Here is a 23,108-nt window from a genome sequence, read left to right on the forward strand (position 1 = left end):
TGCCATCACAGTTTGGTCAAACCTTTGCTGACATGTGGTGAAGGTGAACATGGCGAAAATCCATTTCAGTGCAATGTGTGTTGGATGCACTTTCCTAGGGATGGCATCACTGGCCACCATTGTTGGGTTGTGGACTGTTCAACTCCTTCCATCCACAGAGCTTCCTGCTGAGCCCTGGAACGACTACCGTCTACCAGACACTCTGGTTCCTGATTACTACAACATCACTCTCTGGCCTCGACTCCAGCCGAACATTCACGGCCTATTTGTATTCACTGGAAATTCCAGCGTGGTCTTCAAATGTCTAAAGGAGACTGATTTCATCCTCATTCACTCGAATAAGCTGAACCTGACCTCAATAGATGGATATCTGGCCAAACTCTTATCGCTTGGTACCACAGTGGCGCCCTCAATTCAGAAAACCTGGATGCAGGAGACGACGCAGTATCTCGTCATACAGTTAAAGAGCAACCTGAAAGCTGGAGAGCTCTATATGCTTTACACAGAGTTTGTAGGAGAGCTTGCAGATGACCTGGCAGGGTTCTACCGAAGTGAATATGATGAGAATGGAGAGAAAAAGTAAGTCCAACTATCATTTTTAAGATCTGAACACAGATCTTGGTAAAAGGTAAACTCTCAGGTGTAAGATGGGAAAAATCTGAGCTATCAAGAACAGCATCAAAGCTATTGCAGTTGATAGGTCACATGTTAGTTTGAGGAATCTCTTGGCTGTTTAACCTTTGTAACATCATATAAACACGGAAGATTACTTACTTAGTTCATAAAGTAACTTTTGTGTGTGTCTGAGCATTACATAATATCTACAGGATTTCTCAGATATGGGGGATTCTATCATAATGTAAACATTGTTTAGATAGAAAAATACATACGGTTTTCCCATAATAGCTCAGTGCTTATTTTATGGTAGGTACCTACCGTTAGTGTCATAATAACTGCTGTACCTTAGTGATATAACAATAATTACTTCCTCCAGGATAATTGCTACCAGCCAGATGCATCCCACACATGCTCGCAAGACCTTTCCATGTTTCGATCAGCCTGCAATGAGAGCGGTTTTCCACATCACTCTCATCCACGACAGAGGAACCGTGGCCCTGTCGAATGGAATGGAAATCGGTTAGTTTTACCAGAAACAGTTTTGTTATACACATAATGACCATGTTAACTTGCAATGTGAACTATAACATTGGTTTTAATAAACTGGAGCATCTGTAAAAAACTCAAAAGAAGGATTTGTTGGAAATCATGAGATTAATCACAATTGTTTCTATTATATTGGCAATCCTAGTTTTTAAAAGTAAAAGTAAAAGAAAAACAAATGTGCATTTAGTTTTGTTTAGATTTAATGAAACAGAATCTAATTTAAGGCTTGTTTTCATTCAGAGAAAGTGGACACTCTTGTTGATGGACAACCTGTTACAGTGACAACATTTGAACCCACAAAGAAAATGTCCTCGTATTTATTAGCATTGGTTGTCAGTGACTACACGAATGTTGCTTCGGCGAATGACACCTTGGTACGACCATCATTTGTCTTTCATGAGCTGTAGGGCTGTTTGAAAAGATAAAATTCCCACATTTATTGACCACAAAGTGTGCCATACAGCATATTCACTCATGGTGCATTTAACTTAATTTTGTTTGCTCTGAACAGATACGGATATGGGCTCGTAAGAAGGCCATCGAGGATGGCCATGGTGATTATGCTTTGAATATAACTGGGCCAATCCTCAAGTTTTTTGAAAATTATTACAGTGTACCATATCCACTCTCTAAATCAGGTATGTTTAAACATCTAAATCATCTCTTGAAGATTATTGCTTGGGGGAAAAAAAAAAATGTGTAATGTGATTTGTAATTCTCCACCTTAAAGACCAGATTGCGCTGCCTGATTTTTACTTTGGGGCGATGGAGAATTGGGGTCTGGTGACGTACCGAGAGACAAATCTTCTATATGATCCAGTCATCTCTTCAAATGCAAACAAAGAGAGAACGGCCACCATTATAGCCCATGAACTGGCACACATGGTACTCACACTTATAAATGATATATGTGACCCTAGACCATAAAACCAGTAGCATAGGTATATTTGTAGCAAAAGCCAAAAAACTACCGTAAATATATTAAACTTAATTTTTTAATAGTAATATTAATTGCTAAGAACTTCGTTTGGACAACTTTAAAGCCGATTTTCTCAATATTTGGATTTGTTTTTGCACCGTCAGATTCCAGATTTTCAAATAGTTGTCTCTCTGCCAAATACTGTCCTCTTCTAACACACCATACATCAACGGAAAGCTTATTTATGCTTATTTTAAAATCTCAATTACGAAAAATTTACTGTTATGGCTGATTTTGTGGTCCAGGGAAGAGGTGAACAGTAGTGAAGTATTGGTATTAAAAAAGTATCTGTACTTTATTAGAGTGTTTTTCATTGGAAAACATTTACTATACTACGTTAAATATATTAATATAATAAATATATTGTAGTAGCCTAAAACTTTTGTACAGCTGCTCTGCAACGATTTGTATTGTGAAAAGCGCTATACAAATAAACTTGAATTGAATTGAAGTTATAAAGCATTATGTTATACTTTTTACAACATTTCATAAATGAAAGTTGTTGTTTTTTCCCTTTAATACTTAAGAACATTAAAAATGTAGTACTTGAACTCAAGTAAATCTTTGAATTACTTTTACTTTAGTAAAAGTAGGAAAGTACTAGATTTCTAATGTAATCAAGTATTCAATTATATTTAATATAAAACGTAGTGCAGTAAAAAGTACAATATTATCATTTGGAATGTTGTAAAGTAAAGTTTTCTAAAGAAAAACAATAAAGTACAGACACTTGAAAAGTAGTTTTAAAGCAGAGTAAAAATACCTAACTACTCTCCGCCTCTGGTCCAGGGTCACATATTCGATTTTAAACAGCTATTATATGTATAGTATAATAATATTATGACTTGTTTTCTTGGTCAGTGGTTCGGCAACCTTGTGACTCTAAAGTGGTGGAATGAAGTTTGGTTAAATGAAGGCTTCGCATCTTACGTCTCATATCTTGGTGCAGACTTTGCTGAACCGTCCTGGAACGTGGTGAGTATTTACAAACTAACTAAGTTTTCGACTTACTGCACTGCCAATGGTTGTCAACTAAACTTTTATTTCGTATTTGTATTATTTCATTAAACTTATTTCCTTAAAGGATAACTATTGCCAAAATGCAACCTGGGCTGATTTTTTTTTACTGTAAACGAGACAAACATATATCTAAAAACATAATTACGACAAACGGGCCGTTGTTGAGATTGACCGTGATTTCGTTTTGTGGTCAATGGCCGGTGAATGAGAATACTAGGGGCATAAATTTGAGCGCATCAAAATCGATATTTTTGCAACACTAAGAAGGCTCGACACACCATGAAACTTTGCTGGAAGTATCGTCTGGGTCTCTACACATGAACTCGAGCACTGAGAACACTGTTTGTGTACACAGAGTTTACTAAAAAGAAAGGTTTTGAACAACTCACTTACACTGTTTGGGTTTCGGCTCGCAGCCGTCTTGCCAGTCAAGAGGTGTCGATTTCCGAATGCGAATGAATGGACTCCATAGGACGAAATATTAGGCTTAAATGAGGCTCTTTTTACAACTAGAAGGTTAATATTGTTTTTCACTTGCGACAAAACAACGAATTAGCCGTGCATTTATATGGAAATATGCTTTAGGAGCTATCCATCCTCGCATTCGGAGATCGACACTTCTTGACTGGCAAGACGGCCGCGAGCAGAAACCCAAACTGTAAGTGAGTTGTTCAAAAACTTTCTTTTTTAGTAAACTCTGTGTACACAAACAATGTTCTCAATGCTCGAGTTCATGTGTAGAGACCCAGGCGATACTTCAAGCAAAGTTTCATGGTGTGTTGAGCCTTCTTAGTGTTGTAAAAATACTGATTTTGATGCGCTCAAATTTATGCCCCTAGATCTCCCGTTCACCGGCCATTGACCACAAAACGAAATCACGGTCAATCTCAAAAGCAGCTCGTTTGTCGTAATTATGCTTTTAGATATACGTTTGTCTCGTTTACATTAAAAAGGTTGCATTTTGGCAATAGTTATCCTTTAATATTTGAAGCAAACAAAATACTTACTGCTCATCTGAGGTGGCACGTTATTCGCGCCTTTTGTAATTTTCCTCAGGTGACTGTGGCACCCCCTCGTCGTTTACGTCACCTAGGGTTTTGAAATAACAGTAATAATACGTTTAAAAATATATATCAATAATGAGAATTGAGAAATATTAAAGGCTTTATATTAAAATAGTTTGCACTCTATGTAGACATATTTTTTCTCCCTTACCGCTCTCACAGAAAGACTTGATCATCCTTAAAGACGTACACCGTGTTTTTGCTGTGGATGCTCTGGCCTCCTCCCATCCCCTGTCTTCTAAGGAGGAAGATATTATAAAACCAGAGCAAATCACTGAGCAGTTTGATACAGTCTCCTACAGCAAGGTACTTGACTTCTGACAACAGTCACTTTGAAGTACTTCATTAATCATTACTAAAATCAAAGTATCTTTTCTCTGTTGACCTGCAGGGGGCGTCGGTGTTGAGAATGCTCTCAGACTTCCTTACCGAGCCTGTGTTTGTAAAAGGACTAAATGTGAGAAAATTACAAAGCAGTCATGTTACATCAGATACATGCTTTGTTTTGTTTTTTTAATCCGCTATATTAATATTTTTCTCCCTGAAAGACATATCTCACCATGTTCGCCTATCAAAATACAGTCGGTGAGGACCTGTGGAATCACCTTCAAACTGTAAGTTGACTCACAAATAAAATCAAAACCTGTTATATCATACTAATAAGGTCAGTTATTTGATTAATATTTACCTCAGAAATCCAAACTAACTCAAAAAGTTTGTCAGTAATGCCCTCTAGTGGTTGATTATCACTCTCCTTTACCACTTCTAGGCTGTTGATAGGACTGGAACAGTTCTTCCCCTAAGTGTCAAAGAAATCATGGACCGCTGGGTTCTTCAAATGGGCTTCCCAGTGGTCACAGTCAACACTACGACAGGTCAGGTCTCACAGATGCACTTCCTTCTGGATCCAGAGTCTTCCATTCAGAGGCCATCTCCATTTAAGTAGGTCTAATTTAATTTCCAAAGCTACCTGAGTGGTGTTCCTTTAGTGTTATGTTTATTTGATTTTATGATTTTATAGTTATGAATGGATTGTACCCATCAACTGGATGAAGGCAGACGGGGAGCCGTCACGCTATTGGCTCATAGAAAAAACTGGTATGAACACAAAGTTTTACAGTGTCATTTGTTTTTATGACTGTAACAAGCTCACCATTTTGATGCATGCATCTTTATGTAATATAATAGGTTAACATGATTGTCTTTCACATGCAGATTTTCACTCTGATATGAAGGCGACTGGAAATGAGTGGGTGCTGGTGAATCTGAACATCACAGGATATTACAGAGTGAACTATGATACTGAGAACTGGGAGCGTCTCCTGAATCAACTGACTGAGAACCATGAGGTAAACACATGTGATTAAAATCACAGACCCAGGTCTAATTAATAAATTTGATCACATTGATTGCTTTTTTTTTCTTTTTTTTTTAAAGGTAATCCCAGTCATCAACAGAGCTCAGATAGTGGATGATGCATTTAACCTTGCAAGGTAAAAAAACAAAAACATAAAGACAGTTGGGGTACAATTTCATTAGATGTAAAATATCTACACTACCACTCAAACATTTTTCAACAGTGAGTTTTTTAATGTTTTTTTAAAGAAATCTCTTCTGCTCACCAAGTCTTTAATTATTTGATCCCAAGTACAGCAAAAACAGTGAAGTTTTGAAATAGTTTTACTATTTAAATTAATAATAATTTCCTATTTAAATATATTTTAAAATGTAATTTATTCCTGTGATTTCAAAGCTGAATTTTAGCATCATTACTCCAGTCGCATGATCCTTCGGAAATCATTATAATATTCTGGTTTGCTTCACAAAAAACCTTTAATATTATTATAATGTTAAAAACTCTTTTGTAGCATTATAAAAGTCCTTATCATCACTTCTGATCAATTTAAAGTATTCTTGCTAGATAATAGTATTCATTTCTATAATTTCTTTCCAAAAAATAAATACTGACTAGTGAATAGTGTATAATGTTAAAAAAGCCATTTATTTCAGATAAACGCTGATCTTTGGATCTTTCTATTCATCAAAGAATCCTGAAAAAATGCGCTCAACTGTTTTAAATATTGATAAGAAGAATAATTTAGAATAATTTCTGAAGGATCATGTGACACTGGGGACTGGAGTAATGATGCTGAAAATTTAGCTTTGATTGCAGGAATAAATTATATTTTAAAATATATAAAAATGGAAAACAGCTATTTTAAATTTTACTATAAAATAAAAATTTTACTGTTTTTGCTGTACTTTAGATCAAATAAAGCAGTATTGGTGAGCAGAAGAGACTTCTTCAACATTACATCATTACAAATCTTACTGTTCAAAAACGTTTGACTGGCATAATATAATATAATATGTATATTTTATTTATGCATGTACATTTAAATTAAATAAACTGCATATTGAATGTTTTTTTTTCCCAGGGCAAAGATAATTCCCATCACTTTAGCACTAAAAACTACAAAGTATTTATCAAAAGAACGAGAATATATGCCATGGCAGTCTGCACTCAACAACCTGGATTATTTTTACCTCATGTTTACACAAACTGAAGTCTATGAACTTTTACAGGTCTGTTCTATATACTATATACTTCCTATATAACATTTCAAAACTAATAAACATATATATTATTTTTATTTTTATTTTTTACTATATGTTGATTTCAGAGTAGCAGTAATATGCAATTTGCATTTTTTTGTTGTAGAACTACACCAGGAAGCAGGTGACCCCCCTTTTTGAATATTTCAAGAATATTACTGAAGATTGGTCACATGTGCCCACTGGCCATACAGACCAGTAAGTGATTCAAATTTATTTTTGTAATCAAAAAATCTCAAAATTTGATTCCAATGAAATTATCTTCTAATATATATACAAAAATAACTGGCAAATATTTATATATTTTTCATTGTGTAGGTACAATCAAGTTAATGCCATTAGATTTGCCTGCAGCACTGGTGTAGATGAGTGTCAAAATCTCACTACAAACTGGTACAGACAGTGGATGGACCAACCAAACCACAATCCGTGAGTTTACCCATGCATACTCATGGGTATTTTGGTCCTCTAGTCAAGAAATCCAATGTTGTACTGCAGGAAAAAAATCTTACAGAGATAGTTCACCCTCGAATGAAAATTCTGTCAAATTCTGCACTACTCTCATGAACACGCATTGAAAACTGACACGGATAAGAAGAAATTGTTAAATAAAGTCGTAATTTTTGTTTTCTTTGTGCACAAGAAGTATTATCGTAGCTTCATAACATTATGGTTGAATCATAGTTGTCAAATGAACTATTTTAATGATGTCCTTACTACCTTTCTGGCCCTTGAACGTGATACGTAGCTGTCTATGCAGCTTTCAGATTTCTTTTAAAATATTTTAATTTGTGTTCTGAAGGTCAACAAAGGTCTTACGGGTTTGGAACGACATGAGGGTGAATAATTAATGATAGAATTTTCATTTTTGGGTGAACTATCCCTTTAATGTGTAAGTCTAACCAAATCTATAAGCTGTCCACATTATTACATACATCTAATTCAGATATCTTTTTCCAGGATTCACCCCAACTTGAGGTCTACAGTGTACTGCAGTGCTATTGCCGCAGGAGGCACTAAAGAGTGGGACTTTGGCTGGCAGATGTTTAAGACTGCCACCATTGCGATAGAAGCCGATAAACTCATGTCAGCCCTGGCTTGTGCAAAAGATACCACACTTTTAGAAAGGTTTGAAATATGTTGTTCTTTGGGAACATTTAGAAACTATTCAAAGGAATAACAATTTTTTCATTGCCATAAATATAGGTACCTTGGATACACGCTTAATGCATCAATGATCCGCAAACAGGACGCTACCACTGTCATTGTGTATATTGCCAGCAACCCAGATGGTCAGACACTGGCTTGGGATTTTGTCAGGAAGAACTGGGTGTATATCTTCACAGAGTGAGCTTTATGAACAACACTAATGCTCATAAACAGTTACAGTCAAAAGTTTACATACACCTTGCAGAATCTGCAAAATGTTAATTATTTAACCAAAATAAGAGGGATCATACACAATGCATGTTATTTTTTATTTAGTACTGACCTGAATAAGATATTTGATATACAAGACTTTTACATAATAGTCCACAAGAGAAAATAATACTTAAATTCATAAAAATGACCCTGTTCAAAATTTTACATACGCTTGATTCTTGTTACCTGAATGATCCACGGCTGTGGTTTTTTTGAGTTGTTGTTGTTTAGTGATAGTTGTTCATGAGTCCCTTGTTTGTCCTGAACAGTTAAACTGCCCGCTGTTCTTCAGAAAAATACTTCAGGTCCCACAAATTCTTTAGTTTTCAGCATTTTTTTTGTGAATTTGAACCCTTTCCAACAATGACTGTATGATTTTGCGAGCCATCTTTTCACACTGAGGACAACTGAGGGACTATTACAGAATATGCGGATATGCAACTATTACAGAAGGTTCAAACAAAAACGATGCATTAAGAGCCAGGGGTGTAATAGTTCTGTAATAGTTGTGTATGAGTCCCTCAGTTGTCCTTATTGTGAAAAGATAGATCTCAAAATCATACAGTCATTGTTGGAAAGGGTTCAAATACACAAAAATGCTGAAAAAAAAACCAAAGAATTTGTGGGATCTGAATGATTTTTCTGACGAACAGCGGCAGTTTAACTGTTCAGGACAAACAAGGGACTCAAAAACAACTAACTCTAAAAAAAGAAAAGAAAAAAACACAGCTGTGGATCATTTAGGCAACAACACAGTATTAATTAATCAAGTGTATGTAAACTTTTGAACTGGGTCATTTTTATAAATTCAACTATTATTTTCTCTTTTGTGAGATCTTAATTAGGTCAGTACTAAATAAAAAATACCATGCATTTGGTATAATCCCTCTAATTTTGGAACATTTAGCAGGTTCTGTAAGGTGTATGTAAACTTTTGACCTCAACTGTACAAGATAACTGCATTTTTCCCCCATTTAATTAATTAAAATAAACGTTAAATGCAGTAATGTAAATAACATAATGAATTTATGTCCTTAGGTATGGTGTGGGGTCTTTTAACTTTGCCAGCCTTATAAGTGGCATCACCAAAACATTTTCAACTGAATCAGAACTTGAGCAGGTGTGTATTTTCTAGGCACACAATTAATACAATAACATCGTAAACATGTACTTTATCACCTGAACTTATGTTATGAAACTGTTCAACCTGTTAGTTGTCTTATTAATTTCTGTTTTGTTTTTTGTTTTTTTTCCATGTGAAAAGCTTTTGCAGTTTAGGAGTGACAATTCAGAGGTCGGCTTTGGATCAGGGACAGCAGCTCTGGAACAGGCCATTGAGATGACAAAATCTAATATAAAATGGGTGGCTGAAAACCAGAAAGAAATCACAGAATGGCTGGTTTCTGAACCTGTTTAAAAACCACAAAGACTTTGTGTATATGTGTAATGATAAAGAAACATTTTTGCATAGCATAACCAGGTGGAGAGTGTATATAATATAACTATATGAATGTTTATCAAGTTCATTTTGATTGTTAAATTTTGATTTGCTCTGTAATCAAATAAATACTCTGATGATGAACCACAAAGGACCTTTGAGTGAACAGTTCTTAAAAGAACCATTTTGAACTTTTTTCGACTACAAAGAATCTTTTCTGCATTTGAAAGTTTTCAATGGATGATCAAGGTTCTTCGTGGGACCATCAATGCCAATAAAGAACATTTATTTTTGAGTGTACCCTTATTCTAAACTTATATTTTTGCTTAAATGTATGGCGTTATATTCTCTGCAAACATCGCAAAGAAAAACCACAGAAAATTTTACAGTATTGTAAAACCTATTGCTTGTCCTTACTGTGTTACAGTTTGTACCTACAGTCGAAACATGCCAGAGCAGAAGCAAATTGCCTGTGCTTAAAATCAATGGAATGCGGAAAACATGCTCGCAGGCATTCAGAGAAGAAACTCAAGATTCTTTCTTTCGTGATCGAGAGCAACAACCGGTAAACAATCTAGAACTTGTTACCTTTTAAAAGATAGGGTAATAGTTGATAAGGTGAAGATAGTTTGGTGTAACATGAGGCGAATGAAAGAACGCAGGGCAAATGGATATAATCATCGCGTTACTTGTACTATTACTTCAAACATCTGCTTCAGATGGTAAGTTTCAAAAAGGTTGGATCGCTAAAACGTTCTGCTGTCCAATGAATTCACTTTGAGATTAATATAAAGATTCTGTTATCTTATCTCCTGTTATGTTATCTCCTTGTGATCTTCATAGTGCATTACTCATGAAACTCACTCTCAAGTTATTCAATACTCATTTGTTTTAAAATGGTATTCTCTCTAAAGAGTATATAGTTAAAAAAAACACTACTCATTGTTAAAACCGTTTTGTTTTTCAGCTTCTCACTCTTTGTCGTTGCTTTCAACTTACATTGAGGGAAAAACTCAATTTCCTAAATTTAGTTACATAACAACTTTGGATGACATAACAGTTGGATACTACAATGCAGAGACGTATATTCCAAAAGGGAATACGACGAATGAGGATGATGTGGTTGATTCAGATTACATAAAGGGTATAAGTGACTACATGTATAACTCCTTTGTGAGACGATCTGCACTGTTTAGGCAACACAGCCAAAATTATGGTAAGTATGTATTTTTGTCTTTATGTATTGCTCTAACTATACATAAACAGTTGGCTGAATAATCTATGATGTTTGATGAGGGAGACCAACCCATCACAATCTTCTCGCTCATTTTCCTCACAGATATTGATGTTTATCAGACACTGGTTGTCTGTGAGCTGCTGGACCTTGACAAGCCTGGAAAGATGCTTACTAAAGATGCCGCTGGAGGATCCACCACAGATGAGCTGTGTTACTTTAACAGCAACTTTACGTATACTGTGAGTGTAAATATTACACAAGAAGTGCTCAAACCACACCTGGAAGAATTCAAGCAGAAATATGAAAAGTTCTATTACAAAATTTGTATAGATACTCTAAGAAATTACCTCAAAAAGAGACAGAATGAAGTAAATAGAAAGAGTAAGTACTCAAGACGGCTTCTTACAACAGACATTTTAGATGCTTTTTTAATGTTTGTTTCTGTTTTATAAATGTGACCAAGGATCTGTCATAATTTTAGGTCCACTGTGGAATACAGTGTATAGAGAATATATGTATTCCCATGTTTATGATTAAATTGTATTCCTGCAGTGAAACCGCAAGTCAGATTCCTTCAGAAAGCGAACACAGATTCTGAAGGGTCCCGTTTGAGTTGTTTGGCAACAAGATTTTACCCTCGTCACATTACCATGACCCTGTTCAGAGATGGTCAGTCTGTAGCTGATCATGAGTTCACTGGAGGAGATCTGCGGCCCAATGATGACGGGACGTACCAGATGAGGAAGAGTCTGGAGATCAGTGCTGCAGACAAACACAAATACACCTGCTCTGTCACACATCTCAGTCTGGACAACAAACTTGACGTCACTTTGGGTAATGAGCTCTTACAAATACAGAAAGGATCTGATAACATCTTCAAAATCTTAATCTAATTCTTCCTTTTGTAGAAGATGACCTTTCCAGATATCACACAGGTGTTCTCCTAGCTGCTCTTGCTGTCCTGCTGTTGGTATGTGTGATTTTGGCAATAGCAATAGTCATCTGCATTAAGAGGCAAGCAGAAAGCCAGATAGGTAGGCCTAATTTGATGTTCTGATATGTTTTTTCTTTACTTTGAGATTTCAATTGAATTTTTACAAGGTCTTTAGAAGATTAGTGTCTAATATGTTAAATAACATTTGTGTTTGTGTACAGAAGTTGAAGAAGTTTTGTAATCATCTGAAGACATCCATCCTTTTTGCAAGGAGATCAAACCATTATATCTTCTGTTTATCCAACGATGTCACATGATGGAATAATAATCCGAGCTGTTGCAATATTTGCCTTTGACAAGCTGTAAGATCTCCAATTGAGATTTACTCACATTCTCATGTAGTATAAGATGGGACAATAACAGTGAATTAACATCTTACTGTTTATCCCTTAAAGTATAAATGTGTAATAGGTGTACAAGGGATTTAAATTAATTTGTTTATAGACAAGAATGTTTATTCTAGTTTCTATTCCATGCAGCTTTATATGGTGTATATGTATAATATTTTATTGTTAACGTATTGCTGGTTCTGATTTTGTTTTTGTGCCAGTCTGCCATTTATCCTACTTGATATTTTGCATTTGGAGTTTTTCTTTGGCTAAGTCTGTCTGGGTATACAGTATGTGTCATATGTTTATTGTATTTTTGGTTGCTGAGAGAACAAATGAAGATATTGGTATTTTGTTTAATGTTTCGTTTAGTTATTGTAACATTTGAGGTGATAATCAATTGATCACTTTAATCAATTCATCTGTTTTAAAGTAAACACTTAAATTAAATGCATGCAATGCCATCTAGTGGTCTGATTCAGTCAATGTAAAGAATGTTTGGCTTTTTTTTTTAGGAAAAAAGCATTCAAATATAAAGTAGCCTACTCTTGTGTGACATGCTGCTGTCAAAAATGTGCAGTGTATACAATCATTTAGCAAAACGTTTTTATTCTACAGAACAATTCCTCTAATGTTGGGTGTGACAAATGTATGAAGAACGTGGATGGGCAGGTTAAAGGTGTCTATACTGGCCGGGTGTGACCCAGCCTCCGCTCCAGGGGCAGGTTGCATAAAATCTAATTTGTTTTTATCTATACTGGTCATAACTGTTTAAAGTCAGTTACAAAAATGTAGACTGACCCAATTTAATCAGAAAAGTAAAACTGATTCTCTCTTGGCTAACTGCAGTCTTAACATATTGTCTATGTTTATGCAACTAGCCCCAGATGAGAAGCACAGGTCTGTTTCAAAGTCTTTAGGATGGTAAAAAAATTATCTGCAGTAGCTTAGCATCCATAAGCAAGATTGTAATGAAGATTTGTTAGGCTACAAATAAACGGGTTGGAGAGACAAAATTGTTTAAGTGTTTATATTCAGATTTTTACTGTGTTCTTTTGTACTTGGTTAGTCTTGTGGTTGTTTTTAAATGTGCTATATAAATGAAAGAACTTGAACTTTCACAATTATTATGTCTCATTATAACAGAGAGACTGCATCACTGTAAATTTTTTTTTTTTTTTTTTTTTTTACAATTTACGATATAAAAATGGCAGCTCCCAGAATTGTACCGTTAAAATTGCGGTAGCAACGTTTTAGGTTTTATGGTTTTAACTTAAATACCATAATCTCATTAACTGATAAAATCTTAATATACCAACCTATTGAATAACTGTTTTGTACCTGTGTAATACACTGATAATCACCAAAAGCAAGTGGAGATGAGAAAGTCACATAAAGAAACCCAAGCCTATCACAAGCAGCTTTTAAATACTATCATATGTAGAAGGTGCACAGTGTCATTCACACAAACACCATCATAGTAACACACATGAAACTGGAATGATTCAATAAACATTAATTTAACAACATTAGATAAGAAAATATATAAATAAAAAACATAAATTTGAAATGTAACACAGGGAATTCTGGGAATGACAATTTACAGTTATTCACTGTAAATTTCACCTGAAAACGGTATATTAGCTACCGTAAATTGCAATGTCCAATACAGTTTTTCACTGTATATAGTAGGGGAACTAACCGTTAACCATTTAACAGGTTTTTACTGTAGCATTTTTACAGTCTTTTACTGTTAAATTCAAGGTCATTTTTTTTTCAGTGTGGAATATACTACTTTTTTTAACAGTGAATCTCTCGCATTCCTGAACCAAGACAAAATAAAAAAAATTGAAACACTGTACTAATTCGGTTCTAATTAAGACACTTTAAATCAAATCCATATAAATTTTAACATTTTTCTTTTTAATCCAGACATGTTGCATATCCACTGATAAATGAACCTACCTTGGTTTAATTAAAAAAGAGGATTGGGGCTATTTACAAAGAAATCAAACTGTGTGTTGTTGTGATTTTTATTAATATAACTCGTGCAAGAACTTAATTTCCCAGACTAATTTCCCAGGCGCCTCAATTTCCATTGCAGGTACAGGCAGGGTGTTGGTGCTCGTCCTGTCACGAACTGCACACTTCCCACACTTTCGAGAAGAACAGTAACGCCGCTTTGACTGGGGTACAAGTCTGCTCAGTTCTCCTCAGTTTAGTCGGCTGAAATGGGCATCGATGGCGCTCGGGAACTCTTAAACCTAAAATGACGAATGGGACACCATACGATCTGCTGGATTTAACGGACCACACCGCAAGTTTACATTAAGTGTCTTAGCCTATTTGAAACGGGGTCGGATCCGAAGTGAACTGTTCATAGCTTGTTACCATCTCACAGGATCCAGCTTTGATTCTCAAAACTTTAATTCTCAGAATTCTCCGTGATTTTCAAAACTATACGTTAGCCTATATGTGTTGTCTTCAACAACAAAATGAACACGCCCTGTGCTCTTATTTGTTTCCTTTTGGTTCCAGGTTCTGTTTTAGCAGGTATGATTTCACCGGATTGATAAGAATGTTTTAATTTGTTTTGAATGCTCATTCCTTTTAGAGAATTGAAACGGAACTGCCTTTTTGTTATAAAAAATTTGGTTTTTAAGGCAATTCATAACACAAATGTCATCAGTTTGAGTATTGAGAAGCATCCTACGTGAACCAGTAAACAGTTTAAGTAGCAAGTATTTATGAGCTCAAATCAAAATTCTCACAGATCTCTTACAATTTATATTAAAGTTTATCATTATTGCAATATTATACCTAAATGAAGCCCAATTTGTCTATATTTTTCAGGTTCTCACACTTTGAGGGTGTTTGCAACTTACATTACAGAAGAAAGAGCATTTAGTGCTTCGGTTATGGTGGATGACATCACTGTAGGATATTACAATTCAGAAACAAAGATCTATGTTGCAAGAGGAAATAATACAAATGAAGATGATATTGTAGACCCAAATAACCTTGGGTCTGTAGGTGATAATGTACTTGCTCATTTTACAGAAAGATCAAATCGCCTGAGACCTGTCAACGACACAGAAAGTAAGTTCATTTGGCTGAAGTGATTTGATTAGATTTTGTATTAATAATTTACATCACTGCATGATTGTGTTTTATGTTTATGAATGAACGATATGTAAATAAATGAAGATAAATGAAAATGATGTTGAGTAAAAAAGGTTTGGTTTTGTTTCAGATACATTGATATTTTATGATAGATGTGATAATATAATTTGGCTACACACGCAACATTTTATTTTGGAGTAAAAAGTCAAATGATTTATCTCTTGGGTTTTCTTCAGTGCGTGAGGCAATCTAACATCTTCACCCACTATTTAAACAATGAATTCATCTCTTTTCTATTATAATTTTAAAAATGCAAATCGGTGTTGCAGATTATTCTCGCTGTGGCGACCTCTAACGGTAACAAACTGAAAGAGAGACAGAGAGAGTTTATTGCAAGACTTTTCAAAGGGCTCCTGGGTTGAAAATATCACTGTCTTTATTTCCTAACAGGTCATGAAGTTTTTCAGCTGATGTGTCTTTGTGAGCAGAGTGACAATAATCTTGGACAAATGATCAGCAAAACTGCTTATAGAGGCTCTACGGTTGATGAGCGGCGTTTTGTTGATGGCAAATTTACATATCAGGTTTATTCAAATTACACAGAAAAAGAAATAAAACGCAATCTAGAACTGTCCAAGCTGCATCTTGAGAAGTTATATTACCCAGCCTGCATAAAAACTCTCAGGAAATATCTTAAAAAGAGAGAAACCCAAGTAAACAGAAAAGGTATATACATACATTTTAAAATCTATGGGTAATATTATCTTATTACTCATTTTCTCCGTCATTCTTTCCTTCCACAGTAAAACCTAGAGTAAGAATTATTCAGAAAGCAAACTCAGATTCTGGAGGGTTTCGTGTGAGTTGTTTGGCAACAGGATTTTACCCTCGTCACATCAACCTGACCCTGTTCAGAGATGGGCAGCCTGTAGCTGATCATGAGATCACTGGAGGAGATCTGCTGCCCAATGGTGACGGGACGTACCAGATGAGGAAGAGTCTGGAGATCAGTGCTGCAGATAAACACAAATACACCTGCTCTGTCACACATCTCAGTCTGGACCACCAACTGAAAGTCACTTCAGGTATTGAGGTGAATTAAGGTTAAAAAAAAAATTACAATGGGACAGAACTGTTTCTCTAATCATTTTGTGAACTTTTTTTCAGAATCCGATTCTGGTGAATCATTTAAATCAGCGATTCTGTCTGCAGTGTTGATAGTTTTGGCTCTGGTGTTGGTGTTTGGGATTGGAGCCATCATATATAAATACAGGAAGAAACAAACAGGTTGGACAAAAACTGAAATTATATTAAGTTTTGTTTAGAAAATACTAGAATTTTATAAATAACATCCTTTTGTTTTTGTAGATGTTGTCAGCTAGAAGTGATTATTCTGCTGCTTCTAGTAAGCATATTCTTACATTTATTTTTGCTGTATATGAATTAAATTATTTTTGTATTATCTTTTTTTTGCATTTTCAGATCATTCATTAACCCTTTTTTTTTCAGCATCTAAAGAATCCAAGCCGAAACAACATCATGATCAATTAAATATCATGACTTGATGGTACATGAGTCTATATCTTCAAACTATGAAAAAATGAGTTTCACCAGTTGCTTTTCTTTCAACTGGTGAAACTCAGTTGACTCAGTTGTCAAGAGTCAAGTGTGAAGATTCAAATGCTCGACAGTTCCACATCAACATTTTAAAGTAACTATATACCACCATGGAATGAGAAACTGTTTATTTGTGCAATTTCATCCTTCACTGTTATTTTACACAACAAGGTCTGAGTTTCCTCACAGCGTGAGTAATATTGTTAGTTTTTATATATGCTATTTTAACAATTGTCCTTAAAACACACTGTGGTCTGCACAAATCATGTCCATTTACACAATCTGTCCATGTTGGCATCCTGTGAATTTGTGTCAACATACTGCCTTTTACTGTCTTTGACATCACATCAAATACAGAAAGCAATTTTCCACACTTTGGAAAATATAAATTTGCTGTCTTAAATATTAAATGGTTAGTATATAGACTATAACAGTTTTATTTCACTTGTGTGGAAGTGCATTTCATGTTATTTGAACTTTGAACCTAAATTGTTCAGTTATTTGCAACTATTTCAGGGTATTTTTTTAAGTACATAATATGTAAATGTATTTGTAGTATAATTAGCATGAAATAAATGTATTTCAAAATCAATTTAGTATATTAATTTTTCACTAGGGGCAGTTACTAAATTAATGCTGTGCAACTCCCATCACAACTCACTGGTCAAGACCTAAAAGTTGTGGTCTGTAGGTCTTTTGGAAGTTGACTATTGTAAGTTTTAATGAAGGTTTTAGACAAATGAGACAGTGAAAGAAAAAAACTGTTTGTGGTGCAAAGGTTAACAAACACAAGCATCCATTTCCTTTAAAAATGACCTAGCTAAATATTAAAAGCTTTAAAGCTCAGTCAAAACACTCACTAACTACACCCAAGGGCGGCACAAGTTTATTTCAAAGTTGATCATTTGTGAGCGAGTGCTGACTGAAAGCACAGTAGCCTATATGTCAGAAATATGGACAGTTTCTTTTTGTTTTTTCTACTTTTGCTTCCAATAGCTGCCCCAAAAGGTAAGATTTCAAAAGAATTATATAAAATACATTTTTCAAGTTTTACATGTCACTTGCATGCTGAGTTGTTGATCAATAGTTAAATAAAACAATGTGCTTCCAGCAGCTAAATTATCATCTTAAGCCTAAAAAGTACAAACTGAAATGTAAATAAAACCCAAAAATGATTAGTGTAGATGTTAAGAGTCTTTAACTGTCTTAAAGTGTTGCCTGTTTGATGCATGTGTTTGTTTTTGTTTTTCCCTTTGAAATTTGATTGCGTATTTAGCTTGAACATTTCCTTGTGGTAATAAAGAGTTTGCATGGTAAATATTTAAACCGACTTGACTTGCTGCCCACAATAGAGAGAGAATGTTTTTATGAGCCTTTTTACAGTGCCTTTGCGAAAGTATTTATACCCCTTCGATTTTCACGGTTTGTTATGTTGCTGCCTTATGTTAAGCTGCTTAAATTACTTTTTTTCCACATTGATCTACATTCCATAACCCTTAACAGGTTTCTAACATCTATGCAAATATATTACAAAACAAAACAAAAACAATTAAAGGGATAGTTCTCCCAAATATGAAAATTTGATGTTTATTTGCTTACCCCCAGGGCATCCAAGATGTTGGTGACTTTGTTTCTTCTTTCATCAACACACACAGACAAATCCAAATTACACCCTGCGACTCGTGACGGTACATTAATGTCCTAAGACACGAAACAATCGTTTTTTGCGAGAAACTGAACAGTATTTTTACATTTGATACACAGCCACGTCCATCTGTCCTGAGCACAAGCTCATCATCGGGCTCATTACATGTGTAGAATACGTAAACGCCGGAAGCGATCCGTCACGTGTACACGACGCTCGTTGTTTACACAGTGCACATAGATTGTGAGTATATTGGCTATTCAAAATGGTAATTACTTGCGCTTATCCTGATTGATCAAACTGATTTAAAGCTAAAAGATTATGTTTGCTTGCGCAAACTCATCCAGGACTTTTCACCGATTTACCCTTACGGCGTTTGCGCATACTACGCCAGAGTGCGTACACGTGTAACGAGCCGGATGATGAGCTCGTGCTCAGGACAGATGGACGTGGCGGTGTATCAAAGGTAAAAATGATATGAATACTGTTCAGTTTCTCGCAAAAAAATTATTGTTTCATCTCTTAGGACATCAATATATCTTCAGAAGCCGCAGGGTGTAATTTGGATTTGTGTGTGCGCATGTTTTGTTTTACTTTTAAAGGTTTGGTGCCTATCCACTGACATTATTTGACTGACAGACTGCCCCGCTTTGAGTTAAAAATCTTTGTTTGTGTTCTGCTGAAGAAACAAAGTCACCTACATCTTGGATGCCTTAGGGGTAAGCAAATAAACATAAAATTTTTTAATTTTTGGGTGAACTATCCCTTTAAATGATTCCATTGCATAAGTATTCATACCACTATCTGGGACATTTAGCTCAGGCGCATTCACATTGCTTGTAGATGTTGTTAACCTGTGGCAAATTCAATTGAATGGGTATGATTTGTAAAGGCACACACACCTTTTTTATTTTTAATAAATGTCTAACAGCGGCAGGGACTGAGAGACTTGTCAGAGTAAAAGAAAAACTCAGTGGACCAAAATATTGAGATAGCCTTAATGAAAACCCAGTCTAGAGCATCCAGAGCCTTAGACTGGGCAGAAGGTTCACATTCCAACAGGACAATGACCCTAAGCACACAGCAAGAGTGGCTTATAGACAACTCTGTGAATGTCCTTGAGTGACATTAAAACATTTCTGGAGAAACCTGAAAATGTGTATCTACCTCCATCCAAGCAGACTTTAGAGGTGAACAGATGAGAAGAAGAATGGCAAATAATTGCCAAATCCTGATGTGCAAAGCTTGTCGCATCATACCCAAAAATACTTGAGGCTGTAAAGATGCTTTAACTATACTGAGTTAAGAGTAGGCTATGAATAGTAAGTAAGAACCTAAGCAGTGTTTTACTTTTAATAAGTTTACAAAGTTGTGACAATTACTAGATTGAAGTGGGAAAAAAGTGTTTTAAAACAGTATAACATAAGGCTGCAACATAACAAAACATGAAAAAATAAAGGGGTTTGAATATTTTCGCACTGTAAACATTCTCATTTCTAACTCTAATTACTGAGTAAAAAAAAAAAAAAAATCTCAAACACCATTAAAATTTCTATGTTTTGTTTCTGTTGTTACAATTTTCTATATCCCAGGCTCTCATTCTTTGTGGTTGCTTGCTACATACATCAAAGGACAAACGCCATTTCCTGAATTTAGTTATGTAGCGATGCTGGATGATGTCAGAGTTCTGTATTACAATGGTAAGACGAAAACTCTCCATCCAAGAGGAAACTCTACAGCTGAAGACGACGTGTTTGATTCAAATATTCTCCTCACAATAAGTGACTACATACAATTATCCTTCATTAGCAAATGGGAAGTCGCAACCAAAAATGTAAACAAAACTGATGGTAAGCATTATACAGGACTGTAGGCTTTAATAAAAATGTCCTATACTACAAATGATTATTTTTAATATTTTGTGATGATGAAATATCAAAGATTTGTGCATGTAAAGGTGTAAATGCTACCTTAAAACTGTGTCTCTCCATTCAAGGTGTTCTCGCCCTTCAGAGGCTGGTTGTGTGTGAGTTGAGAGACGATGGTGAACCGGGACAAATGATCACACGGGATGCTGTCAGAGGATCCACCACTGATGAGCTGCTATATGTTGACAAGAAATTTACATATCAGGGCACATTAAATGTATCAGCCCAAGTGCTGAATATTCATCTTGAATTCAGCATGAGGCGTCATGAAGTTTTATACCAACCATTCTGCATTAAAACACTCAAGGGTTACCTTAAAAAAAGGAGAAATCAAGTTAATAGAAAAGGTACACTGACTTACTCCTAGCCAAACTACTCAAGAACAAGTGTTCTTATTTATGTTTCTCTTACCCTTTTTCCGCAGTGAAACCTAAAGTCAGGCTCCTCCAGAAAAAAATGTCTTCTAGGTTTCGTGTGAGTTGTTTGGCAACAGGATTTTACCCTCGTCACATCAACTTGACCCTGTTCAGAGACGGACAGCCTGTAGCTGATCATGAGTTCACTGGAGGAGATCTGCTGCCCAATGGTGACGGGACGTACCAGATGAGGAAGAGTCTGGAGATCAGTTCTGCAAACAAACACAAATATACCTGCTCTGCCACACACCTCAGTCTGGACAACAAACTAGATGTCTATTTAGGTATTGAGGTGTTTGTAAAAAAAAATAGCAAAATATCCCAGTGTCTCTGTTTTTCTAATCTGCTTGTTACCTGGTTTAACATGTTTGTTTCAGAATTTGATCCAGGCGAACCATTTAAATCAGTGATTTCTTCAGTGCTCATAGTTTTGGCTCTGGTCTTGGTGTTTGGAACTGGAGTCATCATATATAAATGCAGACAGAGACGAGCAGGTAGTACAAGAACTGAACTGAAGTGAATGATAAATCATCCAGTGATCATTTTATTTATTATACAATCTTTAATTGGTGTAAATTATTAATTTTTTTCACTTTCACATGATAGGTTCCTTAAAGAGTGATTATTCTTCTGCTTCTAGTGAGTATACTAATTTAAATGTTTTATTTGTACTTGCTAATGTATTTTGAACATGAGTTATTGACTAGTAAAACAGTAAAACAAAATTCACAATACTAGATTTTAAAATGATAAAATTGTATTATTACGTTCTTCTAAATCAATAAATAAATTCTTTTCCAGCATCTGAAGAAAGTATGGATGCAGTATCCTGACTTTTGTCAGTTCTCTGAAGCTACTTTTTCCACTTTTTGCTGTAGATAAATATAAATGTTTAAAGCATGTGCAAAATTTCTTTAAAATATGTTTATGTGTCTGTAATTGTTGTTAAATGTTAAGACAGAATACTGGGTTCTGATTGGTCTGTTGCAGCACTGGTGCTATCTTGTCACAGTTATCCACTCCAATAATCATTACTAATCCTCTTTTTTTTGCTTTTATTTAGCTTTTTTCCCCTTTAGTTCAACTGTTGTAGTTCAACTCAGTTTTGCATGTTTTGCATACACTGTACATTCATTAAACCTGAATTTCATGTCAAAAGAACATCACCTGTAAGAATTTAATAATTAAATTTAACACCTGAACTCATGATGGGGGGCAGAGTTGGACTTGTAACTCAAAGGCTGCGGGTTCGAGTCGCAGGTCCGGCAGGAATTGTCGGCGTTGGGAGTTAATAACCAGTGCTCTCTTCCACTTTAAAAATCACAACTGAGGTGAGACCCTTGAGCTAGGCACAGATCCCCATGATTTTCTCTAAATGCTGTGAGGGAAACATTCTCTTATGAACCACAGAACAATGATCATACTGCACTTTATTCTACTGTACCATGATATGACAATAAATTACTTAAAATCTCCAATATTTCTATCAAGAATCTTATATTTGCATGGCTTCAGTTGCTACGTTATGCTTTTTTCCCATAGACTGTAAAAAATATGGACGTAGTGTCCGTGACGTCACCCGTAGGATTCTGGAGTCGACCGTCGCCATCTTGGAATCGCGTCACTCCCGGATAATCAAAAATGGGCAAAAAGGCGGGACGTGGGTGGAGCTGGTTGCTGAAACCACGCCCGCATAGCACGCCTCTGGTGACAGCAGCGGCAATCCCCCTGTCACTCAAGTGACCATGCCCTTAATTATGCAGAACTTTAAGGCTTAATATAACTTAAACGGATCAGTTATAAAAAAAATTCACCCCCCTCACAGTTGACATGAAGGGCAAAACTAGCTATATAGACCAAAACCATTTTTTTGAACCAGGCTGTAAACATACTTTTTTTCTGCTGTAAAGTTGGGCATTTTAACATGGGGAGTCAATGGGACTGACTCCCTTTTGCAGCCAGTCTCTAGCGGCCAGTCGATGAATTGCAGTTTAAGTCACTTCCGTGTTGGTTTCAATAGAGAGAGCGGGAGGTTGCCGCTTGTTTTTTCCACATACTAAACCCATTGGTGTATTCATGCATACATTATGAGACGTTGTCTTCCCTGTAGTCTCCA

The 23,108-nt window shown here is 35.5% G+C and overlaps 4 protein-coding genes across 4 annotated transcripts; all 4 read left to right on the plus strand.

The window, feature by feature from the left end:
- The first annotated feature begins 43 nt into the window (after window positions 1-43).
- On the plus strand, window positions 44-9,914 carry LOC141301957 (aminopeptidase N). The gene is made up of 20 exons (XM_073832159.1): window positions 44-579; window positions 995-1,137; window positions 1,405-1,538; window positions 1,676-1,802; window positions 1,895-2,049; window positions 3,005-3,118; window positions 4,390-4,533; window positions 4,619-4,684; window positions 4,776-4,841; window positions 4,997-5,169; window positions 5,249-5,325; window positions 5,443-5,576; window positions 5,665-5,720; window positions 6,666-6,813; window positions 6,950-7,041; window positions 7,162-7,272; window positions 7,804-7,971; window positions 8,050-8,190; window positions 9,304-9,385; window positions 9,530-9,914. The coding sequence occupies exons 1-20, from the start codon at window positions 50-52 to the stop codon at window positions 9,680-9,682; spliced, it is 2,814 nt and encodes a 937-aa protein (XP_073688260.1). The 5' UTR covers window positions 44-49; the 3' UTR covers window positions 9,683-9,914.
- Window positions 9,915-10,203: 289 nt separating this feature from the next.
- LOC141302070 (class I histocompatibility antigen, F10 alpha chain-like) lies at window positions 10,204-12,623 on the plus strand. The gene is made up of 6 exons (XM_073832263.1): window positions 10,204-10,425; window positions 10,671-10,919; window positions 11,043-11,321; window positions 11,493-11,774; window positions 11,849-11,974; window positions 12,096-12,623. The coding sequence occupies exons 1-6, from the start codon at window positions 10,371-10,373 to the stop codon at window positions 12,113-12,115; spliced, it is 1,011 nt and encodes a 336-aa protein (XP_073688364.1). The 5' UTR covers window positions 10,204-10,370; the 3' UTR covers window positions 12,116-12,623.
- A 1,781-nt stretch (window positions 12,624-14,404) lies between these two features.
- On the plus strand, window positions 14,405-17,003 carry LOC141302093 (major histocompatibility complex class I-related gene protein-like). The gene is made up of 7 exons (XM_073832283.1): window positions 14,405-14,816; window positions 15,117-15,362; window positions 15,837-16,112; window positions 16,190-16,471; window positions 16,554-16,673; window positions 16,755-16,791; window positions 16,896-17,003. Exons 1-6 carry the CDS (start codon window positions 14,759-14,761, stop codon window positions 16,766-16,768), a joined length of 996 nt encoding a protein of 331 aa, XP_073688384.1. The 5' UTR covers window positions 14,405-14,758; the 3' UTR covers window positions 16,769-16,791; window positions 16,896-17,003.
- A 109-nt stretch (window positions 17,004-17,112) lies between these two features.
- LOC141302013 (major histocompatibility complex class I-related gene protein-like) lies at window positions 17,113-21,849 on the plus strand. Its single transcript, XM_073832207.1, has 7 exons — window positions 17,113-18,011; window positions 20,241-20,498; window positions 20,645-20,923; window positions 21,001-21,276; window positions 21,370-21,486; window positions 21,599-21,631; window positions 21,794-21,849. The coding sequence occupies exons 1-7, from the start codon at window positions 17,957-17,959 to the stop codon at window positions 21,823-21,825; spliced, it is 1,050 nt and encodes a 349-aa protein (XP_073688308.1). The 5' UTR covers window positions 17,113-17,956; the 3' UTR covers window positions 21,826-21,849.
- Window positions 21,850-23,108: the final 1,259 nt, after the last annotated feature.

Source organism: Garra rufa, chromosome 25 (assembly GCF_049309525.1).
Source record: "Garra rufa chromosome 25, GarRuf1.0, whole genome shotgun sequence".
NCBI classification, from domain to species: domain Eukaryota; kingdom Metazoa; phylum Chordata; class Actinopteri; order Cypriniformes; family Cyprinidae; genus Garra; species Garra rufa.